General features: G+C 38.5%; 2 protein-coding genes across 2 annotated transcripts in view; one reads left to right on the top strand and one right to left on the bottom strand.

The window, feature by feature from the left end:
* Window positions 1–6,855, top strand: part of otofa (otoferlin a) — a 75,660-nt gene extending 68,805 nt beyond the window's left edge. The window contains exons 44-47 of the mRNA XM_053336698.1: window positions 2,748–2,989; window positions 3,176–3,354; window positions 3,873–3,973; window positions 6,675–6,855. Of these exons, the coding sequence (XP_053192673.1) occupies window positions 2,748–2,989; window positions 3,176–3,354; window positions 3,873–3,973; window positions 6,675–6,855 (703 nt within the window). The remainder of the gene's footprint in view (window positions 1–2,747; window positions 2,990–3,175; window positions 3,355–3,872; window positions 3,974–6,674) is intronic.
* Window positions 6,856–9,000: 2,145 nt separating this feature from the next.
* drc1 (dynein regulatory complex subunit 1 homolog (Chlamydomonas)) lies at window positions 9,001–15,610 on the bottom strand. The gene is made up of 18 exons (XM_053336697.1): window positions 15,537–15,610; window positions 15,242–15,370; window positions 14,625–14,760; window positions 14,401–14,472; window positions 13,810–13,937; window positions 13,461–13,644; window positions 13,104–13,241; window positions 12,656–12,742; window positions 12,451–12,573; window positions 12,197–12,324; window positions 11,986–12,120; window positions 11,322–11,751; window positions 10,507–10,596; window positions 10,279–10,362; window positions 10,059–10,180; window positions 9,755–9,907; window positions 9,564–9,666; window positions 9,001–9,027 (listed from the first exon to the last, which is right to left on the bottom strand). Exons 1-18 carry the CDS (start codon window positions 15,608–15,610, stop codon window positions 9,001–9,003), a joined length of 2,343 nt encoding a protein of 780 aa, XP_053192672.1.
* Window positions 15,611–22,253: the final 6,643 nt, after the last annotated feature.

Below are 22,253 nucleotides of genomic sequence, written 5' to 3'. Positions count from 1 at the left end.
GTCATTTTTTATTCCCCTGTCCTGCTTCTTGTCGCAACTTTCCATCCAGCACGTAACCTCGCTTGTCTCTAACTCTCCAATCAGCACGCTGAAAATTAATGACAAATTAATAATTAGTCCAGTCAAGACCAAACCACTTTTAACAACTTGTTGAGAATGATTATAATTGTAATTGCACTTATGGTAATTAAACTACAACAATCGAATGGCATTCACACAGCTAACCTCACAGACCTTAGAAACAGCAAAAGCTTTTCAGCCAAAATGGATGAAAAGTACTCAGAGGAATTCAAATTTGAACAATTTTAAAATAAACTCCTGAGGAAAATTATGTTATATGAGCAGAGAGCAATATATGTGATACAAACTGTAGAGCAGCAATTGGATTGTCTTGCCAATTTCAGGTATGTTTGATAGAAAACTCAAGGTCTGCTTTTTCTCCTGATCTTTCAACTCATGATGTGCCTCAGGTGAGGTTTTTTATTTAGCAATTAAAAGGTGTTGGTTTACTGCTAAGGTAAAGAATACATTCAAGAATAGAGATGGACTGTCAAACTGCTTGCTTTTGATAACATCTTAATTATTAAGCGTTTATGAGCAGTTTACAAATACTGAATGCATGGATTTGTCAACATTTGTCGTTCATGTATTTGTCAACATCTATAACCTCTTCTGTGGACATCCATAGGTGAAAGTTGGTGTATAAAATTGAATAAAAAATAAAATGAATTAACAAAATTTGTTGACAAATACTGTACATTAGAAACACAAATGTTTGTTGACAACCACATTATAGTGTGTTATAAACCATTTATTAGATATTAATATACTGCTTATAAATGCTAAGTAGGAGGACTGAAATTTAAGTATCACCAAGGTTTGTTTTGTTTTTTTAATTTCAGGTTTGTGGTTTGGTCCTGTACTGTTTCTACTATAAACTACTACCCAGGAATTTTAATTTTTAATATATTTGGAGCCTCTTGCATGGATGTATACAAGCAAAGAATTAGCATGCCAGTACCAACACATGTTTTAAACAATGTTGTCATGTTGCAGCACAGGACGTTTTTCACCACAGACCTTTTGACTCGTGATAGCAGGAAAAACAAAGCAGCATGCACAATAACACCAACGCTCTGGAGCAGATTTTTTTTTATCATCTTAGTTCTTCTTCATTTTCCTGCTGTGACATGACAATATGTCTGCCGTGAGAAATGTGTGTAATGCCTTTGATATATTAAGCTTACAATGACAGGGTTTTGCGGAGCCTCCTCACTCCTGCATCTCTTGACCAAGCTCACTTTTCCCTCAGCTGACTCGGTGTCACCTCAGTGTGGATGTGTCACCTCTGGGTTTCGCTGTAACAAACAGGGTACCATCCTCAAACAACTCTAAACACTCAGAGGATGATAACTACTTTTTAAAAAGATTTCAGCTACTGACTCAACTGTCAGACATTAACAGTAAAGACTGGAGCACTGGGGTTGTTTGAGATGGATCCAGTGTTGTGATACAGTGGTTTTGATTGAGGCATATTTGCAGACATATGTCCTCTATAGTCAAGCAAAATGTTCCCAGTATTTTATCCAAGCCCTGCCCTAATTTAAGACAATGCATCTCAGTCACTAACAGTGGTGGAAGAAGTGCTGAGATGCTTTTACTTAAGTAAAAGTAGCATTACTACAATTAGGAAAAGAAATACTCCATTACAAGTAAAAGTTTTGCTTCTATGACTACTGTGTAAATGGAAAAGGTTACATTTAATCATACTGTATATCTAAAGTATTTAGTGTTATAGTCATCAAATATATATTATTGGAATATAATGCATTGTTGTGTGGTCTAATCTGTAACTGCATATTTTATTGACAGAGTTTGTATGTAAAAAATATTGATGTGAAATGGAGTTAATAACTACAGCTGTGAAATAAATGTAGTGGAGTAAAAAGTACCTCTGAAATCTTGTGGAGTAGAAGCAAAAAGTAGCAGAAAATAGTAGAAAAGTACAAGTACAGTACTTAAGTAAATGTACCTTTCCACCACTGGTCACCAAATCATAGCACATTCTTCTCAGTATTTGTTAAGATGTTTCAGACTGACAATCTTCCATTGTCAGCTTACGTTCTCATGGTTTTTAGTGTTTCGTGCAGCTTCCCTCCCTCTTCCTCCTGACTAATGAAGCCAGTCTTACTCAACTGTTAATGAAAAAGCTCCAGCTGGCACACTAAACAACCCTCACATGCTTTGATCCTTTGCTTGTTAGTATCTGCAGTCTGACACTGTAAGGACAAAAGATGTTTGTATAAATTTCACAAATGGCATTTCTGCAAGCTTTGTGTTTGCATGGGTTTCAAAACAGTGTGAGGCTCCAGCATCAAATCAGATTAGGATGGATCACTCAGAAACATCTTAATTAACAGTGATGCACACAAAACTGTGTTAATCAGATTTGCTGTTGGAGAGTCGCATTATGTGTTTTGATTTTGACCAATTAGCATCATCTCTCTTGTTGGCAGACTGGTACTTTTATAACATGTCCTGTGCTCCTTGTTTAAATCAATCAAATTAATATACTAACAGACAGACAGGTTCCTACACCTTAAAACCTAAACGTGCATGACTGACAAAATCAAATAACAAGACATGTCTACTAATCTCACCAAATCATGACTCTAAAGGTCAACCTACCCCTAATTCTCATGACCTTCACTGATCTGTGGTCTCACCTGCCTGTAAACGTCCCACAGGTGGCTGAAAGGGCAGCAAGAGGACAAACAGGACACAGATGTGCATTACCACTCCTTGACTGGTGAGGGAAACTTCAACTGGCGCTTCGTCTACCCCTTTGATTACCTCATGGCTGAGGAGAAGATCGTCATCTCTAAGAAAGAGTCCATGTTTTCCTGGGATGAGACTGAATACAAGATTCCACCTCGTCTCACTCTGCAGGTCTGGGATGCGGACCACTTCTCTGCTGATGACTTCCTGGGTAAGAGCTGATTGAAATGTTTTTTTTTTTTTCTTCTGAAGAGATGTGTCATTCTTGTTGCTGAAGGCTATAATCCTATAGAGAATTTTCAATTCAATGGGAAGAATCACCCATCTGTTTCACCATGATCATAGCCAGAGTCTTACCATGATAGTGTCTGACTACTTTGACCATAACCACACCCAGGTGCAATTGAGTTGGACCTAAACCGGTTCCCTCGTGGTGCAAAGACAGCCAAGCAGTGCTCTATTGACATGATCCGGAACGAGCAGGAGCTGCCAACCATCTCCATCTTCAAACAAAAAAGGGTCAAGGGATGGTGGCCTTTCGTGGCCCGTGATGAGAATGATGAGATGGAGCTCACGGTAAGACAGTCATGAAATACTGAGCATACCAGCATGAAACCACCATTATGACATTACTTCTAAATATTAGTTAGAAAGTGAGATTCAAGGCAGTATACAATGAGATGAAATAAGCAGTGGAAAAAGGAGTGGAAGTAAAGAAAGAACCATAGAAGTAAAAAATACACAAGTGTCTAAGTTTCAACCTGAGACTTTTCAAGGTAATATTTTTGTTTTCTTTCTCTCTCTTTGTCTCTTTTCTTGTAAAATACTTTCACCTCTTCAGACCTCTAAAAATCCTTTAAATGAAAAAACCCTTCCAAGGAAAAATCACATTCAGTTTAGCTCCTCATAAATCATGTCAATAAAAAGGCCTTAACTGTGAGGGTTAAATTTAGTTAAATTTAAGGATGACGTTAATACCAACTGTGTCAAGCCTAATCTCAACAGAAGTAACCAAACTGAACCAAACAAAAATATCACTTTACACACTATCTATCTAGAGGATTATTTTGTGGTGATGTATGCTGTCATTGCAGGGTAAGGTTGAAGCTGAGCTCCATCTGGTCACAGCAGAGGAAGCAGAGAAAAGTCCTGTAGGACTGGGACGAAATGAGCCGGATCCGCTGGAGAAACCAAAGTAAGATACTGACCTGTTTTATTTGATGATATATGTAGAATCTAACAGTTACTTGTATTTTGTTACTTTGGCAGTTAAAAAATGAGGATGGTTGTGTGGAGCAAGGAGTGTCCCATAAATTTCCTCTACAGTAAAATCACAGTCCAAAAAGCAGTGTAGATTTAACAGCAAATCTATCACCAATTAAGATTTAATATCCATTTATAACATGTGATGTGGTCTAGTTTGACCCTTGCTGCTTTTCGCACTGTCAAAAGGCCACTGTTACACTTTCACACTCGTTTCTCCTCCTACCATCTCTTCAACTGTCTCCCTCTGTCTCTCCCCTCCCATCATCCCTTTCCTCCTTTGTATGTGTGACCCCACTCCTCCTTTACGTTTCTCTCTGTTTTTTGCCTCCATCTGCATTCCCTCCTTCCCCCTCTCCCTCCTCCCCCAAAGTCGCCCGGACACCAGTCTTATGTGGTTTCTGGGCCCACTGAAGTCCATTCGTTACTTCATCTGGCACAACTACCGCTGGCTGATCCTCAAGGCCCTGGGGCTGATACTGCTGCTGCTCATGCTGGGCCTCTTCCTCTACTCATTCCCTGGCTACCTGGTCAAGAAGATTCTGGGGGCCTGATGCGCTGGTAGCCTTCACCCCTTCCTCTTCCGCTGTCTCTGCTACTCTACTTAATCTTGTTGCTTCCTGGGCTAAATGTAGCGCCTCTTCTTCCGTCGCACCAAAGCCCTCTTTCCTCCACTGCTATCTCTCCTCTGTTGCCCTAGCTATAGAATACTGTATGTTTTGTGCCTATATATCTGTCTCCACCTTTTGTGCAACCCAGTGTCTTTTGCCATGAAATGCCATTATGCATTTTGTAAGTGACCAACTGTGAGATGTAAAACAAACACATTTCAAGTATACTACAAAATTACATTTAAAAAATGTCCTAAGAATTAACAGATATACAGCAGCTAGGTAATGATATAATAATAATTATAAAATATAATAAAATTAATATATAATTAATAATTAATATATTATTTGATACGCAAAACTACAAACTGAAAAAAAACCCCTGAAAACTGAAAAAAGTATTTTCCGTCATTTGAAGAACTGTCAAGGGTCTAATTTAATAAGAACTTCTTCAAGTAAGCAACATAAAAACATGAGTGAGTGCTCACCAACTAAACCAGCTAAACACAGTTTCCATTTTTGCTTATGATTTGTTCCAAAGTACCACATACTGTGTAAAATGTCCTAAAAATTATAATTCCTGAAAATTACTCACAAGATTTCCAGGAAATTTCCATTCCTACAACAACAGATCTTTATTGACACCCAGATATTATACAAAATACTATAGCAAACCATCAAAGGACAGCAGGTAAGTCACATATACAAAATGCTTCATTACTGTACTGTTTTTTTCATAAAACTATTATACTGCAATAATTCAAGATTATCAATAATTAGGTTTCTTATGTTCCATTTTATATCTTGAATATGTTTAAAACCAGGATAAGACTCTGAACAGGGACACCACTGGGCATATAAAGGGATTAAAGGAAACTAAAGGAAACTGCCCAGATAAAATGTCAGGTGCCGTGTTTGGAGTGGCTGGTCATTCATCCATCCATGTTTGTCAACATATTCATTGTGCATATGTCTCTTTTTGTAAAGCGTTTAGTCTGTGATGTGGTATTTTGGTCATCTGAAACATTATCTTGATTAAAAATAAAAATGGGTGGTGAGCTGTAGACGATTTGAGGGTGGACTGGGGGATGCCATCCCCCTTGTTAGTAATGTTACTCAAATGCATCAACCTTTCTTAACCTGTAATGCCCTCTCTCCATCCCTTAGTAGCAGAGAGACTGTAGGGGCAGAAGGGTTGTTTAGTTGAATGTGTTAGTCTAGTCTGCCTGACTCACTGATCCTTTATCTGACTGAGGTTTGAGCAAATTAGAATCGTTGGCCTCAGCCATGGCTCTGAAATATCAGTAGCCTAACTGTGCTGTGTATTGATGAATCAATGGCACTGTCTGCTGAGGTAGCAGGCCACTAGGTAATTGTGCCTTTTCTTTTAGTCCTACCCTTCTGTTTAACAGTTTCATCTTGGATCTATAATATTAACTATATACTAGTACTAAATATGCAATTTTAGACTATATTGTTGCCTATAAACTTTATAGAATAGCGTCACCTTGATGATCAAAGTAGCAAAGAGCAGACTCCGAAGAACAAGAGGATCATTGAGACGCACTGCTGCTGGTAAAGCTGAACAAACAGAAGATTTAAAATCATAAATGGGTAATATAAAAACTATTTTTATAATAAAGCTTTAAATTAGTGGATTCTTGGCAATTTTATAATTGAGATGTTTTACAAGCTGAAATTTAAATATTATTGTATATATCATCGCCCTTGTTATTTATTATTACTGTGTCCTCTGCTTTATCCACAATCTCTGGGTACAGTTCCAATCGTCTTCCCAGGCCACCATCCCCTTTATTAAAATGTCACAGCTCAACAACTGGTTGTGAGCATGCTGCTTTAAAAGAAAATACTCACAAATGAAACATGGCTTACTAACCACTAATGCCAGCTTTCTCTTTCTCTCTCCCATCCATTTCACTACTCACCCCTCCTCACCCTCCATCCACCCTTATGCACTCTTCACCATATTCCTCACCTTTCACCTCCATCCCACCCAACTAGCCGCCCAGACACCACCTTCCTGTGGTTCCTGAGCCCGCTGAAAGCCATCCGCTACCTGGTGTGCAACCGTTACAAGTGGCTGATCATAAAGATCGTGCTGGCCCTGCTGCTGCTGATCATGCTGGGCCTCTTCCTCTACAGCATGCCGGGCTACCTTGTCAAGAAACTATTGGGAGCCTGAGAAGCTGCTGGGAGGACAGGGAGGGTGGGGGGAGGGTGCAGGCTCAGGTGTCTCAATACCAGAAGAAGGAGTCCCAGTCGCTCCCTCAGTCTCACCCACAGGAAGGGAGGCAGAGGGAGGAGATGGTACTCTGGAGGTCCGATTGCATTCCTTCCTGCTCTGTAATCCATTCTGATCTTCATGTACAGCTTGACACCTTCCACTTTACTTCTGAGGAAAGAGGCAGAAAACTTTCCCCCAAAGTCAAGAGAAACACAAACAAACCTTTATCCAATCTGCAGCAAGCCTAACAAATCTAATGCTCAATATCTGGATTCCATCCTTGAACTGACTGAAAAGCAATTGTATGGCACGAAGTAACCCCTTATCTGTCCTTATTTCACTAAGCAATGTTACATGACAGTGAATGTTTCTTTAACTATTTATACAGCTTTTAATTTATGTATTTCAATACATTTTTTTATAGATCTTCATTTCAGAGCACTTAGGTCGTGATCAGACGATTGCAAGGATGTTCATTTCAAGTGATGCTCCATGATGCTGTTAGAGCTCCCATTTCTACTACAATGTCTGCTGTTGATTTAGGTTAATAGTAAACAAATGAACAATATTTTTACCAATATTATAGCCCTTGCAGTCTTTGCACACTTCCAGACTAATAATGAAGAAACAAAAATAACATAGATGTCTATTTTCCTAATGACAGAACAATAAGACTTCAAAATTAATCAGCTAGTGAAATAATAAAATAAGCTTTCCACAGGGTCAAGTTCAACTGCTATGATAAATATTTAATCTCTCAAATAGAAGAAACCAAGCCAGACTTGTGTTAAACAATATTTGCAAATAATTCTCAGCAGCTGTTTTAACCACTTTTGTATGATCAGTATGTTGACTGTTTAAGCACAGGTCAGAGGTACGGTAGGTGGGTTCTCTCAGAAACTATATTCCCATATTTTTGTGTAATTGTATAAATACTCTTCAACTCACTGTTCTGTGTCACAAAAACTGCTGACATAATCCTCAGAATAAAACTAATTATTTGCAAATATCATTCAACCAGGCCAGGATCAAGATCAGTTTTATACCAAACTGCATACTTCTATGTCAATATGCATGCGTCATTCTGATAACAGACCGGAGAGGTCATGTGTGTTGGCATGACTGTCCTTCCACCTCGACACGAACAAATCACAAACCCCTGTTGTCTTCAGCATAATGTTTAATGTAAAGGTAATCTCATGGGAATATGATAAAAGTGCACTTGAGCCGAGTGGTAAAGGAGTCTGGGACAATTCTGGAAACTCCGGCCCTGTCCCCGTATCAGACAGCATTGTTTGCAGTGTTCTTTACCCGCTGTTCAGAATTTGCCTGTGCTTGACCTGTCATACGTTTGTGTTGCAGTCTTCGTTTGTGATTCTGTGTTTCACCAATTACAGAGTTACTGTTTGCACTAAACTTGCCTGTTTTATGAATTTGTGTATTTATATATCTTTTGAAAATGTGTGCACTATTTATTTTTTGTCTGTTTTGGCAATTTGAAATAAATTTGAATCCATGGACTACATGTTTGTTAAAGTTGCTCTCACCCTGAGTGTGTGAGAAGAGACATATTCCTCAGTTGCTGCTTGCAATCGCCTTTTTATTCTTTAAATCTCTCTGTTCAGTCGTCCCAGCTCCAGTATGTCATGGCTGCTGAGTCCAGTGAGGACGATGTGTATCGTGGCTTGGAGGCACTACAAGTGGCATTGCGCTGTGCTGCTTGCCGTCGTGCTGGTCGTGCTCTTCCTGGCTCTGCTCTTCTTCTCTATGCCCTCAGAGCTCAGCCACAAGCTCTTCAACGCTGCTGGGTAGAACAACATAACACTGCAGTCCTGATACACACATGACTACTGTATGTCTCCCTTTGTACCGCACAGGAGCTGTTGTATGTCTTTACTCAGCTGTAATGGTTACTGGTGTTGCAGTTAATTGTTCTACTTGTTTTTGTTTTTTTTTCTTTAGAGGTGTAAAAATAAAACCTGCAACCTCAACATGATTTAATAGAGACTTTATTTTTCTAATGAACATAAATCACTTAACAAATACTGATGGTTCCACATATGTGTCCTGTTCCTGTTGGGATGATTCCAAGTTGATTATGGATTATGGAAAATCCAGCTCTGTGGTGACCTGTGAGATATATCAGATGGATGGTGTAAGAGAAGAAACATTTATTATCTTATTTTATTTGTATGATGTTTGATCTATAAAATATCAGAAAATGATTGTGTGAAAAACACACATCACATATTCCCTGAGCCCAAGATTTATAGTTCTGTTCAAACAGTTCAAAACTGAAAGATATTTAATTTATTGTCAAATATGATGAAGAAAGGGGGGAAATTGAACATTTGAACCAGCAGAGGCATAGCATTCTTTACTTGGAAAAACTACTGATTAAAAAAATAGCTGATTGTTAAAACTGTGAATTTTCAAATACTTAATTGACCTACTGATTAATACAAAACTGTTTCAGCTTTAGAATATACTTATTTAACAATAATAATAATAATAAATACTTTATTTTTGGTATATGTATATTATATACACTACATTACCCTACGTTGTTGTTATTGTTGTACAGTATGTGCTATTGTTAGGAATAAGGGAATAAGTGGAAAACAGTGTGACACATATCAGAGACAATACTGAAATCATACACATACTCTTGATGTGAGAGACTGTTGCAGCAACATCCGCAGCTCTGTGTTCTGCTGCTTCAGACTTTGGGTCTCAGTGACGAGCTCAGAGATGTCTGTCAGGACCGAACTGCAAACACAGAAAAAGACCATTACTCATTTGAGTGTGGGTGGATAGATGTGTGCTTGTGCTTTTTGTCTGTGTGTGTGTTGCTCACAGGTGCTGTTTCAGTGTGTTCTCTGCTGCCTCCCAGAGTCTGACTTTGTCCTCAGAGATGATGTTGCCCATACTCTCCCAGTAAGCTTCATCCCTTGAGGTATCCCGGACATCTAAAAACTGAAAGCTGGGCTGCGGGTGGGCTAAGCTCTCCCTTAGAAAAGCACCACAAACAGATTAGCATCAAGTAATCATAGAAAGACTGTTGGTAATAACGGTACTTTCAGAATTTAAATATAATGGAAAATAATACAAAATAAGTAGTTTACATGAGGATTAATTGTTTCAGTACATTTTTATCTAACCTGTAATGCATGTGCTGCTTGAGGAAACTCTTAAAAGCAGGCAGGACATAGTTAGCATGGATGGATTTAGAGGTCAGATTAGTCGTAGAGTTGATAGATTCACCCAACTCAGCAAAAACATCCTGAAAAGAAAGGGGGAAAAACACAGATGGAAGATGCAGAAACAGTAATTGTATGAAAATCTTGTCAAGTTGAGTTCCTCATCTCTTTCCCTCCCCACCTCAGCTGGCTTTCTCTGCTGTTGTTGGTGCTTTAATAAGAAATCAGCCAGTTTGGGCATATCTGCCTCGTCAATGCCAAAAGCCTGGAAGAGAAAACAAAATGACACCTTTTAGCATTTGTTATCCATGTCTTTACTGCATGCAGTCCAACAATACATTGAAAGCAGCTGCTGAATACTACAGTGTGCTGGATGTGCTGGATTTGTTTATCGAAAAAATGAACTCACACAAAGGAGAGAGTCCAGCTTCACCACAGTCTGTTCATCTTTCTTTAGGGAAGCCAGCAGCTTGAGCAGTTTATCCTCCATCAGGAAGCCCTAAGACAGGAGAAAAGGAAACATTTGGTTGAATGTGCTTGTCACACACATTTCATATTACTGCTTTTGTTGTGCTGCTTTGATGGCTTCACACCATTATATTAGCATTTTGATTAAGTAAAGCCTCACTGCACAGATTAAACTCATTTACTCTACCTTATATTTGACTCTGCACACACACACACACACACACACACACACACACACACACACACACACACACACACACACACACACACACACACACACACATGCACTTTAGTAAGACTTTCACATAGACACATGCAGGACTCCAGCGTGCAGAGAGCTTATTTCAAATAAGTTACAGCTCATTTCCAAGCTTCACAGCAGCTGTTTGGGGCCCATTAAAGGCTGTGCATTGCAACTAATGCAGAACTAACTCAACTCACTTGTAGATACTGTAAATATGAAGCTGGAGCCAGCGGCCAGTTACCTTAGCTTAGCATAAAGAAATCCACCATAAACTCTCATTTGTTCAATGTGAGGTTGCTAGGCAACCTGCTGAGACTGCAGATTATTTAATGAACAGATACAGTATGATAGCAATATTGTGGACATGGTCTCATCTATTATCGAGAAAGTGTTATTTCCCAAAATGATTACCTTTTTCTTTATAAATGTATCTATGATTGTCTTTTTCTATACAAACCTCTGCTTAATGCATTCTTTCTGTCATAAGCATAAATCTTAGACTTCTTTCTCACCGACTCATCACACAGCAGTTCCATAAGTTTCTTCATCGTCTCCACTGACACCATTCCTTCCTCCTTCGCAGCTCTCCCACTCTCCACTGCTGTCCCTTCCCTGCACACTTCCATGTTTGTGCTCTCAGCATCAGTCTCCAGTCTAGGCCCAACTGAGGCGTCCATCATCCCCTGGCTGCTCTGTCCAGCCCCCCCAGTCTGAAAGAGCTGGGAAAAAGTCTGCTGAGTGGGCCTCTGGGCCTGTTTCTGAGGCTTGAGTGGACCAGTAAGTTCCATGAATGCCATAGCAGGTCTCTGCCAGGTTAGACCAAGATGTTGCTTGCAGATCAGTGAGTCAACGACCAAAGCCTGCTCCACTAGTTGCTTCACCTCGGCTTCGATCATCAGCCACATCTCCTCAAACTTCTTGGCGTCAGCAACTGCAAAGTGCCTGCGTGGAGTAAAGCAGGGGTCGAAGAAAAGATGATGAAGAAAAGATGATGGATCAAATACTTGAATCAAGTTTTCATATACTAAAAGGAGGTCTGCTGTCGATTATTACAAAATGTTTTATTTGGAGAATATCAGCCTTTTCCTGTGTTTATTTTGTTGTATGGCTTAAATGTTGTGTTTTGTCATGCATCTGAAACCACGTACGCCCTTTATGTAAATAATTATGACTCACCTAATTTTCTTCTGTATGCGTTCATATTGATGGATTTTGCGTTTGTACTCTTCAGACAAATAATAGTGCTTCTGCTTAAATTGTTTCTCCTGCCTGGCATACACCATCGTTAGGTCTTTCACCTTTGACTGCAGACTGAAACACAAAGTCATGAAACAGTGAGTGAACTGAATATAATTAGCATCGCTGTGTGAAAGTCTGTGTGTACTACCTGACGATTCTGCTCTTTGTTTGGCTCAGTTGCATGTTGTGTCCGTCTTTCTCATTCTCTTCCTTTTTTTGTTTTAAATTAATGATCATGCGGCTGGTCTTCATCTGTTGATGTTCCCTCTCCAAAACCTATAGAGACAAGAATGGGACTGTTTTTCAAGTGGTGGTGCAATTGTGGGTGCTGGGTTCATCAGGAACACTTATCAAATATCAAATAAAAGGATAAGTTGCTGGAATGCATATTGATATACAAACCTGAGACTTCTCAGCCTGTTCAAATTTGGTGATGCAGAATTTATCTGTATTTTCCAACATTCGGTTGTGAATTTTCACTTCATACTCATCCACTTTCTCATTCTTCTCCGCGACTCTCATTTGCTAAAAGTAAATTAGATACAATTAGATACACAACTGATACATGTAATATAAGAGCAATTGTTTTTATTTCAGTTACCCTGACCTGGTTGTCTGTGAGCTCTTTCGTGTATTGTTCCCAGTCAATCTTGTGTCTTGTAAGTAAGACCTCACGTTCCTGCTGATAAACACTCTATGAAAGATACAAGGGCAGCTTTTAGTAAGAAATGTCTCAATGACAATGCTAACTTGCTGATGTTTATCAGACACAATGTTTACCATGTTCACCATTTTAGTTTAGTTAATAAAAGTATTTATATTTAACAGGCATTTATTGGGTATTTCAACAATAAATTATTCAACTGAAAGCAAGAAGGTGATGGCGATCATGAGAAATCAGTTAATTAATCACTTTCTTGTTGCAGGCCTCATCCGATTCCCCTTACGAGTTCATTCCATTTGTCATTTTGGCAGATGTAAATGAAGGGGATTTTGAAGTATGAAGGAAAAGTTATTTAAAGCTGCTTCTTGGCCCACATTTACTTGTACTGTACCTCAATCTGGGTCAGCTCCTCCCTGTAGGCCTGTGTCAGGGTTTTGATCTGCTCTTCCATCCTCTCCATCATCACATCCAGCTCCTCCGCCTGCTTCCTCAAGTCCTTTACATAGCGATCGTCTCCAACCTTCAGCTCCTGTTCAGAGACACATGAGAGAGGATCAAATTAATGAACAGCGCTCACAGATTACAAGGGAAGAAAAACAACACCAAAACCTTATACTTGTTTTCTGAGGTTTTCTGCTTTTGTATCATTTATTTACGAATATTTTTACATAGAAAGTTTTAAATAATCTGACTGAAGTTAGTGACTTTATTAAGAATATATTTTATTAACAGATAAAAAGATAATTACCTGTTGCAGGTCATTTATGAGTTTTTTCTTATCCTCTATGAGCTCAGCACACAACTCCTGCTGGCTGTTCAAGGCTTGCTGCAGCTCCTGAGGGATCACCTTCTCCTTAGCCATCGACCACCCTCTACTGATCTCTTCAAATTTTTCCTGGCTGGACTTAATATCATTCTCCAGCCGCTCCAATCTGGGCCAAGAAGGACAAACATGGTATGGAGGAAGAGAGGTAAGAATGACAAAGAGGGTAGAGCAAGTACAAATTCCGATTAGGTGTTTTTAAAAGACTATTCTGATAAGAACGTAGCTTTATGATATCAAACATAAAGAAGAATTGGTAATTAGGAAAAATTACCTTGTTCTGCGAGCTTCCTCCAACTCTTTCCTTCGCATTGATTCTTTGGCATCAGCTGCAGTTTGAATGTTGGTCACTAATGTCGTTAAATCTCTCTGCAGGTTGATTATCCGCTGAGAAGTGGCGAACTAACATAAAATAAGATAATATTCAAGGTATGGCACTGCCAAATGTGAATATCAAGAAATTGCACTCAACTAAATAGTAGCTAATTATAATAATCATTTTATTAGTAACTATCTTCAACTGAGTAACTGAGAGTAAAATCAGTTTTTCTTCTTGTTCCTTCAACTGGATATTTAAGCTTCACTGTGCAGAATGATGTAAAGGCTGTTTTCACATTAAGCCAAAGTTTCTCTGAAAATCTGAGTTTTAAGATCATTCATGATTTGTGATCACAACTACTTTGGAACCAAGATTCAGTGAAGTAATAGATGTATCCAGCAGTTAAACTTCTGAAATAAGAAATATTTCCATGTTTACAGGAGAAGACATTTTAAGGATTTTAACAAGGTAACTGAATAGTTTTTGGGGACAAAAACATATCAGACACAATTTATTATTCAAAGCAAAGATTTTTTTCCAGACTACTGTAATGCACTCCTCATCGGGATCTCTGGTATCCAGAGACTGCAGTACATCCAGAACAGCGCTGCCAGGATCCTGATGAGGGTGCGCAAATATGATCACAACACCCCCATCCTGAAATCTCTTCACTGGCTCCCTGTCCCACTCAGAATTGAGTACAAGGTCTCCCTCCTCACCCACCAGTGCATTCACAGACATGTCCCCCTATACCTCAAGGAACTCCTCACCCTCCAGATCTCCTCACGCACCCTCCATTCTGCAACCATAAACACCCTCCAAGCCCCCAGAACCAAGCTCCGCAACATGGGTGATTGGGCCTTTTCCTCTGCAGCTCTGAGGCTGTGGAACGCCCTCCCTGACCACCTGAGGGCCCCACAGACTGCAGATGTTTTTAAACAAGACCTAAAATCTTTTTACGAAAGCATTTTGCTAAATGTCTTTTATAGGTTCTCCTCTTAACCTTTTTTTAAAATAATTTTTTGCTCTGTAGCACTTTTATTCATTGCTGAAATGTAAAGTGCAATACAAATAATTATTACAATTATTATTATGTATTATTATTAACTTTAATATTACATATGACTCATTCTTGATGTGGTCATATGTACATATATATATATATATACATATATAAAATATCATATGTTATATGTAAAAAAATGTTATGCATAATCAGTGTCAGGTATCATTTAAATCATTTAAAAAAAACAGACAGGACAGTATTATTATCCTTGTTTGGTAAAACATTCAAAGAGAAACTAAAAATGTATTTATTGTGTTCTCCTGTATATCATTTTTATTTAATTGTCTAATGAAACTGGGAAGGAAGTTCACAGGGACGTACCTAGAAACTAAACATACCTGTTCACTCTCCTCCTCCTCCTCCTCCTCCTCCTCTTCTTCTTCAGACAGGCTCTCTTCATTGAACTCTTCGTCGGCCCCTGTGTCTTCTTCCTGACCCTCTGCGGAGACCCTGAAGGTGTACAGTTACAGAAGGCTTTGTTCAACCATTCTATTAAAACGAAAACTAAAAGTGAGCATGATAACACGTAGATTAAAAGTTGCAACTTGGGTTATGTATCAGGTTATGTATCATTATGTTAACTTGAGTACGTTAGCGTGCAGTTTTCATTATTTACCCTTTATCAGCTTCTCGAATTTCGGGCACAGACGGTTCAGGCGACTCCAGTGGATCCTTATCAACTTCTTCCATATTCAGAGTATGTTGTGTAAAAGTTACCAATAATTATAAAATGCTAAAATGACAAGGATAGCAAAAAAAGATAGCAGCTCTGTATCGACGCAGCCTGTTTGGTCTTCGTTTCCATGGCGACCTAGTGGCAAGTGCTGCCTTCACGTGCCCCATTTAAAGCCCGGACTTGCAAGGTCAGAAATTAAACAGACACAAAAGTCTTGTGCGAAAATGCTTTTTAAAAAGACAAAAACGAATGAATGTCTGTTGCTGTATGTTAGAGGTTATTATCTGGACGTATTTTTGAATTTACTTAATTGTGTACTGACATGATTAAAATAATATCGTTCTGAAATGAACTAAGGGTGGGTTAATATTTGAATGCAGCTGCTAGAAATGTTCATTCGTATTTGAAACTACACAATTAAAATAACATTTGTAAGGGAGTATGGAAAGCTGTGAATTTTGATGTTTAAAAAAATATAATTTCAAAGAGTAATAAAAATGGGTCATGGGTTTTGAATGGGCTGGGGTCATGGCATTCACTTAAGATAACAGATTTTTCTTTTTGTGATCATTTGAGAGACATATGAGGAAACATTTCAAATGTTCAAATGTTCAAATGATTGCTCTAGCTCTGACCTTTGTACTCTGCAGTATATTGGCACTTTTTGACAGAGTGAGAAATATACCTGGGAGGTATTATACGTGGCTTAGTGCTGCCAACTAGTGGCAACATGGTATTTTAAAACCTTTGGTGGGTTATTATAGGAGAAGTCTTACTTTTAGACAGGTTTTGCTCAGTCTGTCAATCAAAGTGCTTGTTTTATCACCAAGTCTCTATCATGGCCATTACTTGATGAGAAAAAGGTACCTTGACACATTGTATTTATGCAAAAGATGTCTACTTTCAAAGACAACCTGAAATATAGCTGGTGGACCAAATAATGGAAAATGGAAAATTGACTCCAACATCTAAGTCTTATTACAAATGCAAAACAACTTGTGACACATGACATCTGCCAGTCTACTTTAAAATAGCTTTTTAAGAGGTTCAGTGTGGTTTTAAGTTTTCTAAATCAACTCGAGAGACAGCTGAAGACCAAAACATCTGTAACTGTCAAAACATTTAATTTTTAAATGGCAATTTCCTGTCTGCAATCACCAATAAACAGAATAAACAGTGTAGCTTTATTTAAAGGGGTGATTTTCTAAAATGAAAAGGGTTTCAGTTTCCTCTCTGTAAATGTGTCTACATGCAAGGGATGTAGTGTTCATTTAAAAAAGATATAGCACTTTAACCTCTGAGCCAAAATATAAGTGACATTATGCTTTCCAGTTGTGGCTTTAATGTCATATTCAGAAGCTGACTTTAGATGGCGCTGCTGTTCTGTAATCAAAATTCAATTCTCTCAAACTAATTTCCTTGTAATGTTAAATTTTTGGGAAAGGAAACAAAATGTTTCAAACACATGGTGATTTAGCAGCCATGGTTCTTTCTGTTGTGTGCTGATCAAAAAACCTAATCCAGTGACTCACATTAACAGTATCCAGACTTTCTAATTCAGGCATACACTCTACATAAATGATAAATGTCTTCTCAAGCTGATGGCAAGATGGGCACTCCCTGGTTGCCCACACAAACAAAACCACATATGGGTCAGATGTTCCTGCCCTAAAGAGTGCCCCCCGCACCACCCTTGTTGCTAGCCTTCACAGGGGCCCTCACCCCCTGGGGCACCTTGCCGCTCCTTTGGCCTTAAGTGGCCTCCTGCCTCCTTCCTTTGCTGCTGAGCCACAAGGGATGTAAGTCAGCCAGCAAAGGTTTCTGACATATGATCCAGCATCTGTGATGTCACCAACAGCTGACTTGTCATAAGACCTCTGTGAAAGGGGGGATGTGAGGGGATGAATAAGGAGAAGGCCTTATTTTCATCAGACCCTTAGCTGTAACGCTGAGTGCTTTTGCATCAAACTGCTGAGATTACAAACTGAATGACTGCCATTAGAGAGTGATTCTATAATCTATCATAATACCATAAGCTAGGGATTGACAGACTTTGACCCCACTCGCAGGTGTATAATAAACCCCATTCACTCTGCATATGCTCAATGAGAGAGGGTGCATGTGTGTGTGTCTGCTAATTCCTACCCTCAGGGGCATATGTTTACTCCTTGTTCAACAAAGCATCATATTCATTGCTCAGGCGTTGAGAGGTGCATAATCTAAGCCTGACCTTCAGTCAGTTAACTAACTGACAGCTTAGAGAGTTGTTGTTGGTGGTGCAGGGTTGCATAACAACTTAAGTCCTAACTAACAGTTTCTTAATATTGGCATAACGAAGGAGACGTTTGCCACTTCAGAACATGGGAAGCAAAGCACAGGATACAGAAGAGTGAAGGATGATTGTAGAGGTCATCAGAAAATACAAGGAGGCCGTGACCTTTTCAAAAAAAGAAAACCCCAGCAAAACAGTAATTTAATAAGAATTAGATTTAATAAACAAAAACGTAAGAGTGAGAAACAACATGAAGAGCATGCCCCTACTCTTTTATTAAATATGAAATGTACTGGCCTTGTCTCAAGGTAACTTGTGTAAAGATAAGCATGTTTTTGCCATCTGCCGGAGCATCTATTGCAGAGGTAACAGGGTTATGTTTTTTTCCCTAACATAACCCTGTTACCTTTAAATCCTCAGCTGGACAATTTTAACTTTAATTAACCTTAAATCCAAGTGAGGAACAGTGACAAAAACAGATGAAGATATGCAGAGAGAAAAAGAATCCTCTGCAGGAAAAAAACATCTTTTTAGATGTTGCCTGAGAGTGATTATAGTAAATAAATGGATCTCAAAGTCTGCACAGTGGAAGTCGCCAGTCTTATATAGAATACAGGTCTTCTTTCTTTATCTCTTAAATACGTATAAGACAAGGTCTGAAGATAGATTTGTGTCATCATTTATCCACTCAGACATCCTCAGTTCAGCTTCAGCCATCAGACTCATCAACATTCCTGCCATATATTCCTCCTTCAACTTTAAAAAAGTCAACTACCAAGTTCACACATTATGTAATCTGAGAGTTCATGAAAAGAGAGTGTATGGTTGCTTCATTATAACTGAATTGAATCAAAGTGCAAATGAGTGCAAATTCCAGGGAGCTTTTTTTGTGTATGCTATCAATAATGGAACTTATTAAAACAGCTGCTCTACCTGCAGAAGTATTTAGATGATGAAAACCTCTCAAAACTGGATAAAAGCTTTGGTTTTCTACAAATTGAGTTATTACAAGTTATATATTTAAATCCCTGAGGATGTAATGAATAATTGCACCTAGGACTATCACATAAATAGGCCTATTAAATTGCGCAAGGCACTAGTGACTTAATTAAAAACAAATGTCTCACTATTTATGATACAATAACTCATAAACATTTGTGCCGTAAGTGTATATTAACTGTCAGTTCTTATTATTGATGTCAACAAAACTTCAACACAAACCTCAGCACATTTTTTCTACTTTAATCCAGCAGAGAACTAGAGCAAGCTGTCCAGATCTGGTTATGAGTCAGTTTACAAAACCATATTAATTTCTTCCACATAACTGTCAAACTTACTGTAGAATTATTCTCACAGTCATTTTTTTTTTTTTTTTAAATCAAAGCTCTTTGTGAGTGGATTAGCTGTAGAATAATTCTGCATGGCATTAGGCTGTGATTACTGCTGGATTGTATTTTTTAACTGCAGTCAGTTCAATAAGAAGGTCAATCAGCTGCTTTCATTAATGCAATTTATTATAAACTGTAACAAATAAACATGTCAGTATTTTTCTATAGCCCATATAATACAATTTAATGTAGTTTTATGGATAAAGCTAAAACTAAGATTAAAGATAACTAAAAATGTCCTCTCCTGTTTTACAGCTAACAAAACAGAAGACCAATAAAAGCTATCAAGGTAATGTAAACTTTTTCTCCACTCATTTTTGGCAACAGTCTGTTTAATTGACAGCCTACATGGTGAGGCTACTGTGCAGTGTTATTTCAATAATGTTGACATAAACACCAGCTTTCATGTATACCTATGCCTATAATGTAGATGAAATGAGCTGCCTATGTGTCATCATATATCATAAATTATGTATGTGATTATTTTGCTGCCAAACTGCCATTTCATTTATTTCTAGATACAGGACTTTAATTTGCAATTGAATATTTTCACATTGTTATTTTACTGCTTTTACTTCAGTGAAGGACCTGAATTATTCTTCCATCAGTGACCATAAACCAGTGACCATAACGTTGTCATCAAATGTGTTTTGACAACATTTGCGTTGTCTTAACTTTTCATAAAATTGGAAAAAAATCCTTTCACTTGTAGGTCGCCATTGTTGCAATGCATTCTGAGTAGTGATGTCAAATGGTTGCAGCGGTCTTGTCAGTGTCATGTCAGTGAGGAAAACAACACAGCACCATACAGTTGATTTAATGCCTCTCTGTTTCAACAAAAACTGAACATTATAACCTTCATGAAGTGAGGATTTACTGCAGGACTGTTGTATAAGACTACAATACTTTTAGCAAGATGGACACGATGCACTGGCAACTACTGGCAACAACCAATTTATGGCAGTTAGTATTTGTATTGTTTATTCAAATAATTCAACTGATGTTTACAAGAAGCTATCTAGCAGACACCACCACACACAAACATAGCAGACAGAGGAGCTCTGTTGTCAGTACTGTTTCAGGCAAATAAACTAACTCATTCCAGAGGCAACATAAAGGATAAAGGTGTTAAAAGTATGTGGTGGTGATGATGATGATGATGATGATGATGATGATGATGATGATGATGATGATAACAGGGTGCAAAAACAGATGGTGGTTCAGGATAGTTATGAAAATCTACCAAAGCAATATATCAACTCAGCCAGGCAAGTCAAAATAACAGCTTTACTTTTGGGAGAGTAATCAGATTACCTTTGGGAGAGTAATCAGATTACTTTTGGGGGCATACATACATACGCATAAAATTTGCGTATGCCACCAGGTGCGCACAGGGGAGAGGTGGCCAGGGATTACTTCAACTTCACTGCCCATTAGTTGACTATACTCAAAAATCCTTTGCAACGTTGCCTTACTTTTTAATCGATTAAAAATGTACACAAGTTTTGTTGTGGAAAACTCAATAGTAAATGATGACAAAAAAGTATGCAAACAAATTATTATTATTTAAAAAATGTTTAATAAGAACAATTAGTAAATATTGGCTTCTGATCCTCAATAAAAAGGGCAATGCTTCTTGGACTGCTTGGACTTGAGTATTCCAAGTTCAAGTCCCTTAACACACATTCCCTCTTGTTCTGTATCCTACATAACACAAGCATATGGAAAGTATAATAAATAAAGAGGGTAGAAGTATCCAATAAGGTTTTCAATTATTTCCTCCCATTCTGTAACAATACAATTTCAACGGCCCTATACTATCTACACTGGAGATATCACATGACTGCAAATATTACAAACTGTTAAGAGGAACCTCAACTATTGAGACTTGTAGGTTTTATTAGATTAAACCAGTAACCGCAAACCAGTGAACCCATCAGAAATTCAGACTTTTCGTCGGGTCCCTCACGTGGCGGCCTCCGGTCCATTTCACCCTGCGAGCAGCTCGGGACTTTTTCTTGACTTTCAGCCCCGTGTCTCAGAAAAGCAACGAGGCTTAGCAGGAATCAAAGCTGTCATTCTTGAGCCCCGAGCTGCGCCGTACACGAGCCGCTCAACACACTTCACTGCGCGGGAGTGCAAATGACAAAAGCCCGTGTTTGTAGCCGCTCGGCTGGCTGCAACCGGATCATATGACTCGGCATATCTGTAATGCTCTTACACCTGCTGATGGCCAGCGGTGGCTGCGCTCCATAAGACCAAAAAGCCAAAGGAGTTTAACGGATGTGTTGCTGCGATTATTCGGCCAAGTATCTTTATCCCACATTTAGATTAGCTGCTAATGACGGAAGAAAAACCTCGTTGCAAGAAACACAAGGACACGTAACCTGAGAACAAGGGCCATTCCTGTGTGAAGAAACAGCTTGAACCTCAGTGCAACATGGGCTCATTAATCTGAATGTGCTGCAGTCAGTGCTGCTGCCGGCTGCTCCTGGTTTTGGAAAGGACATATGTACCCAGAGGTGGAGCAAGTTGCTATTTAGATCCTTAAGTAAAAGTATCAATACAACAATACAAGTAGATGTGCTGCACTCCAAATCTTACTGAAGTAAAAGTACATGAGTATTGTTGGTAAAATGTGCCTATAAGTAGAAGTACACTACTCATGATGCACACTGTTGCAGTATTATGTACATTACAATATTGAATTGTGATTACAGGTACTTTAATATGTAAGCAGCACTGTAGTAGCATTGTCTCTACGTTGAGGTCGCAGCTCTTCAATGCAGAGATTTTTTACTAGTCCATACACTGTTGCATAGTTTGACAAAACTGGCTCACATTTTCTAAGGTCATTGAAGGTTTTGGGTGAAATATTATGTGTAGAAAGTCAAGCAATTGTATTAAAATGTTTGTATCTGGAACGTAGTGAAGAGGAAGTATTCAAATAAACATACTGAAATTCCTGAAATGATATCCAAGTACAGATCTTGAGTT

Source organism: Scomber japonicus, chromosome 17 (genome assembly GCF_027409825.1).
Source record: "Scomber japonicus isolate fScoJap1 chromosome 17, fScoJap1.pri, whole genome shotgun sequence".
Lineage (NCBI taxonomy): Eukaryota > Metazoa > Chordata > Actinopteri > Scombriformes > Scombridae > Scomber > Scomber japonicus.
The sequence above is the reverse complement of the archived record's forward strand: the minus strand, read 5'-3'. Positions and strand labels throughout refer to the sequence as shown.

Coding starts and splice junctions, on each gene's coding strand:
- drc1 (XM_053336697.1), bottom strand. CDS start 15,610: ATGGAAGAAGTTGATAAGGATCCACTGGAGTCGCCTGAACCGTCTGTG. Junction 13,242..13,460: donor TCATAAATGACCTGCAACAG/GTAATTATCTTT, acceptor GTCTCTGAACAG/GAGCTGAAGGTTGGAGACGA. Junction 10,363..10,506: donor AGCTGGACTCTCTCCTTTGT/GTGAGTTCATTT, acceptor TTTCTCTTCCAG/GCTTTTGGCATTGACGAGGC.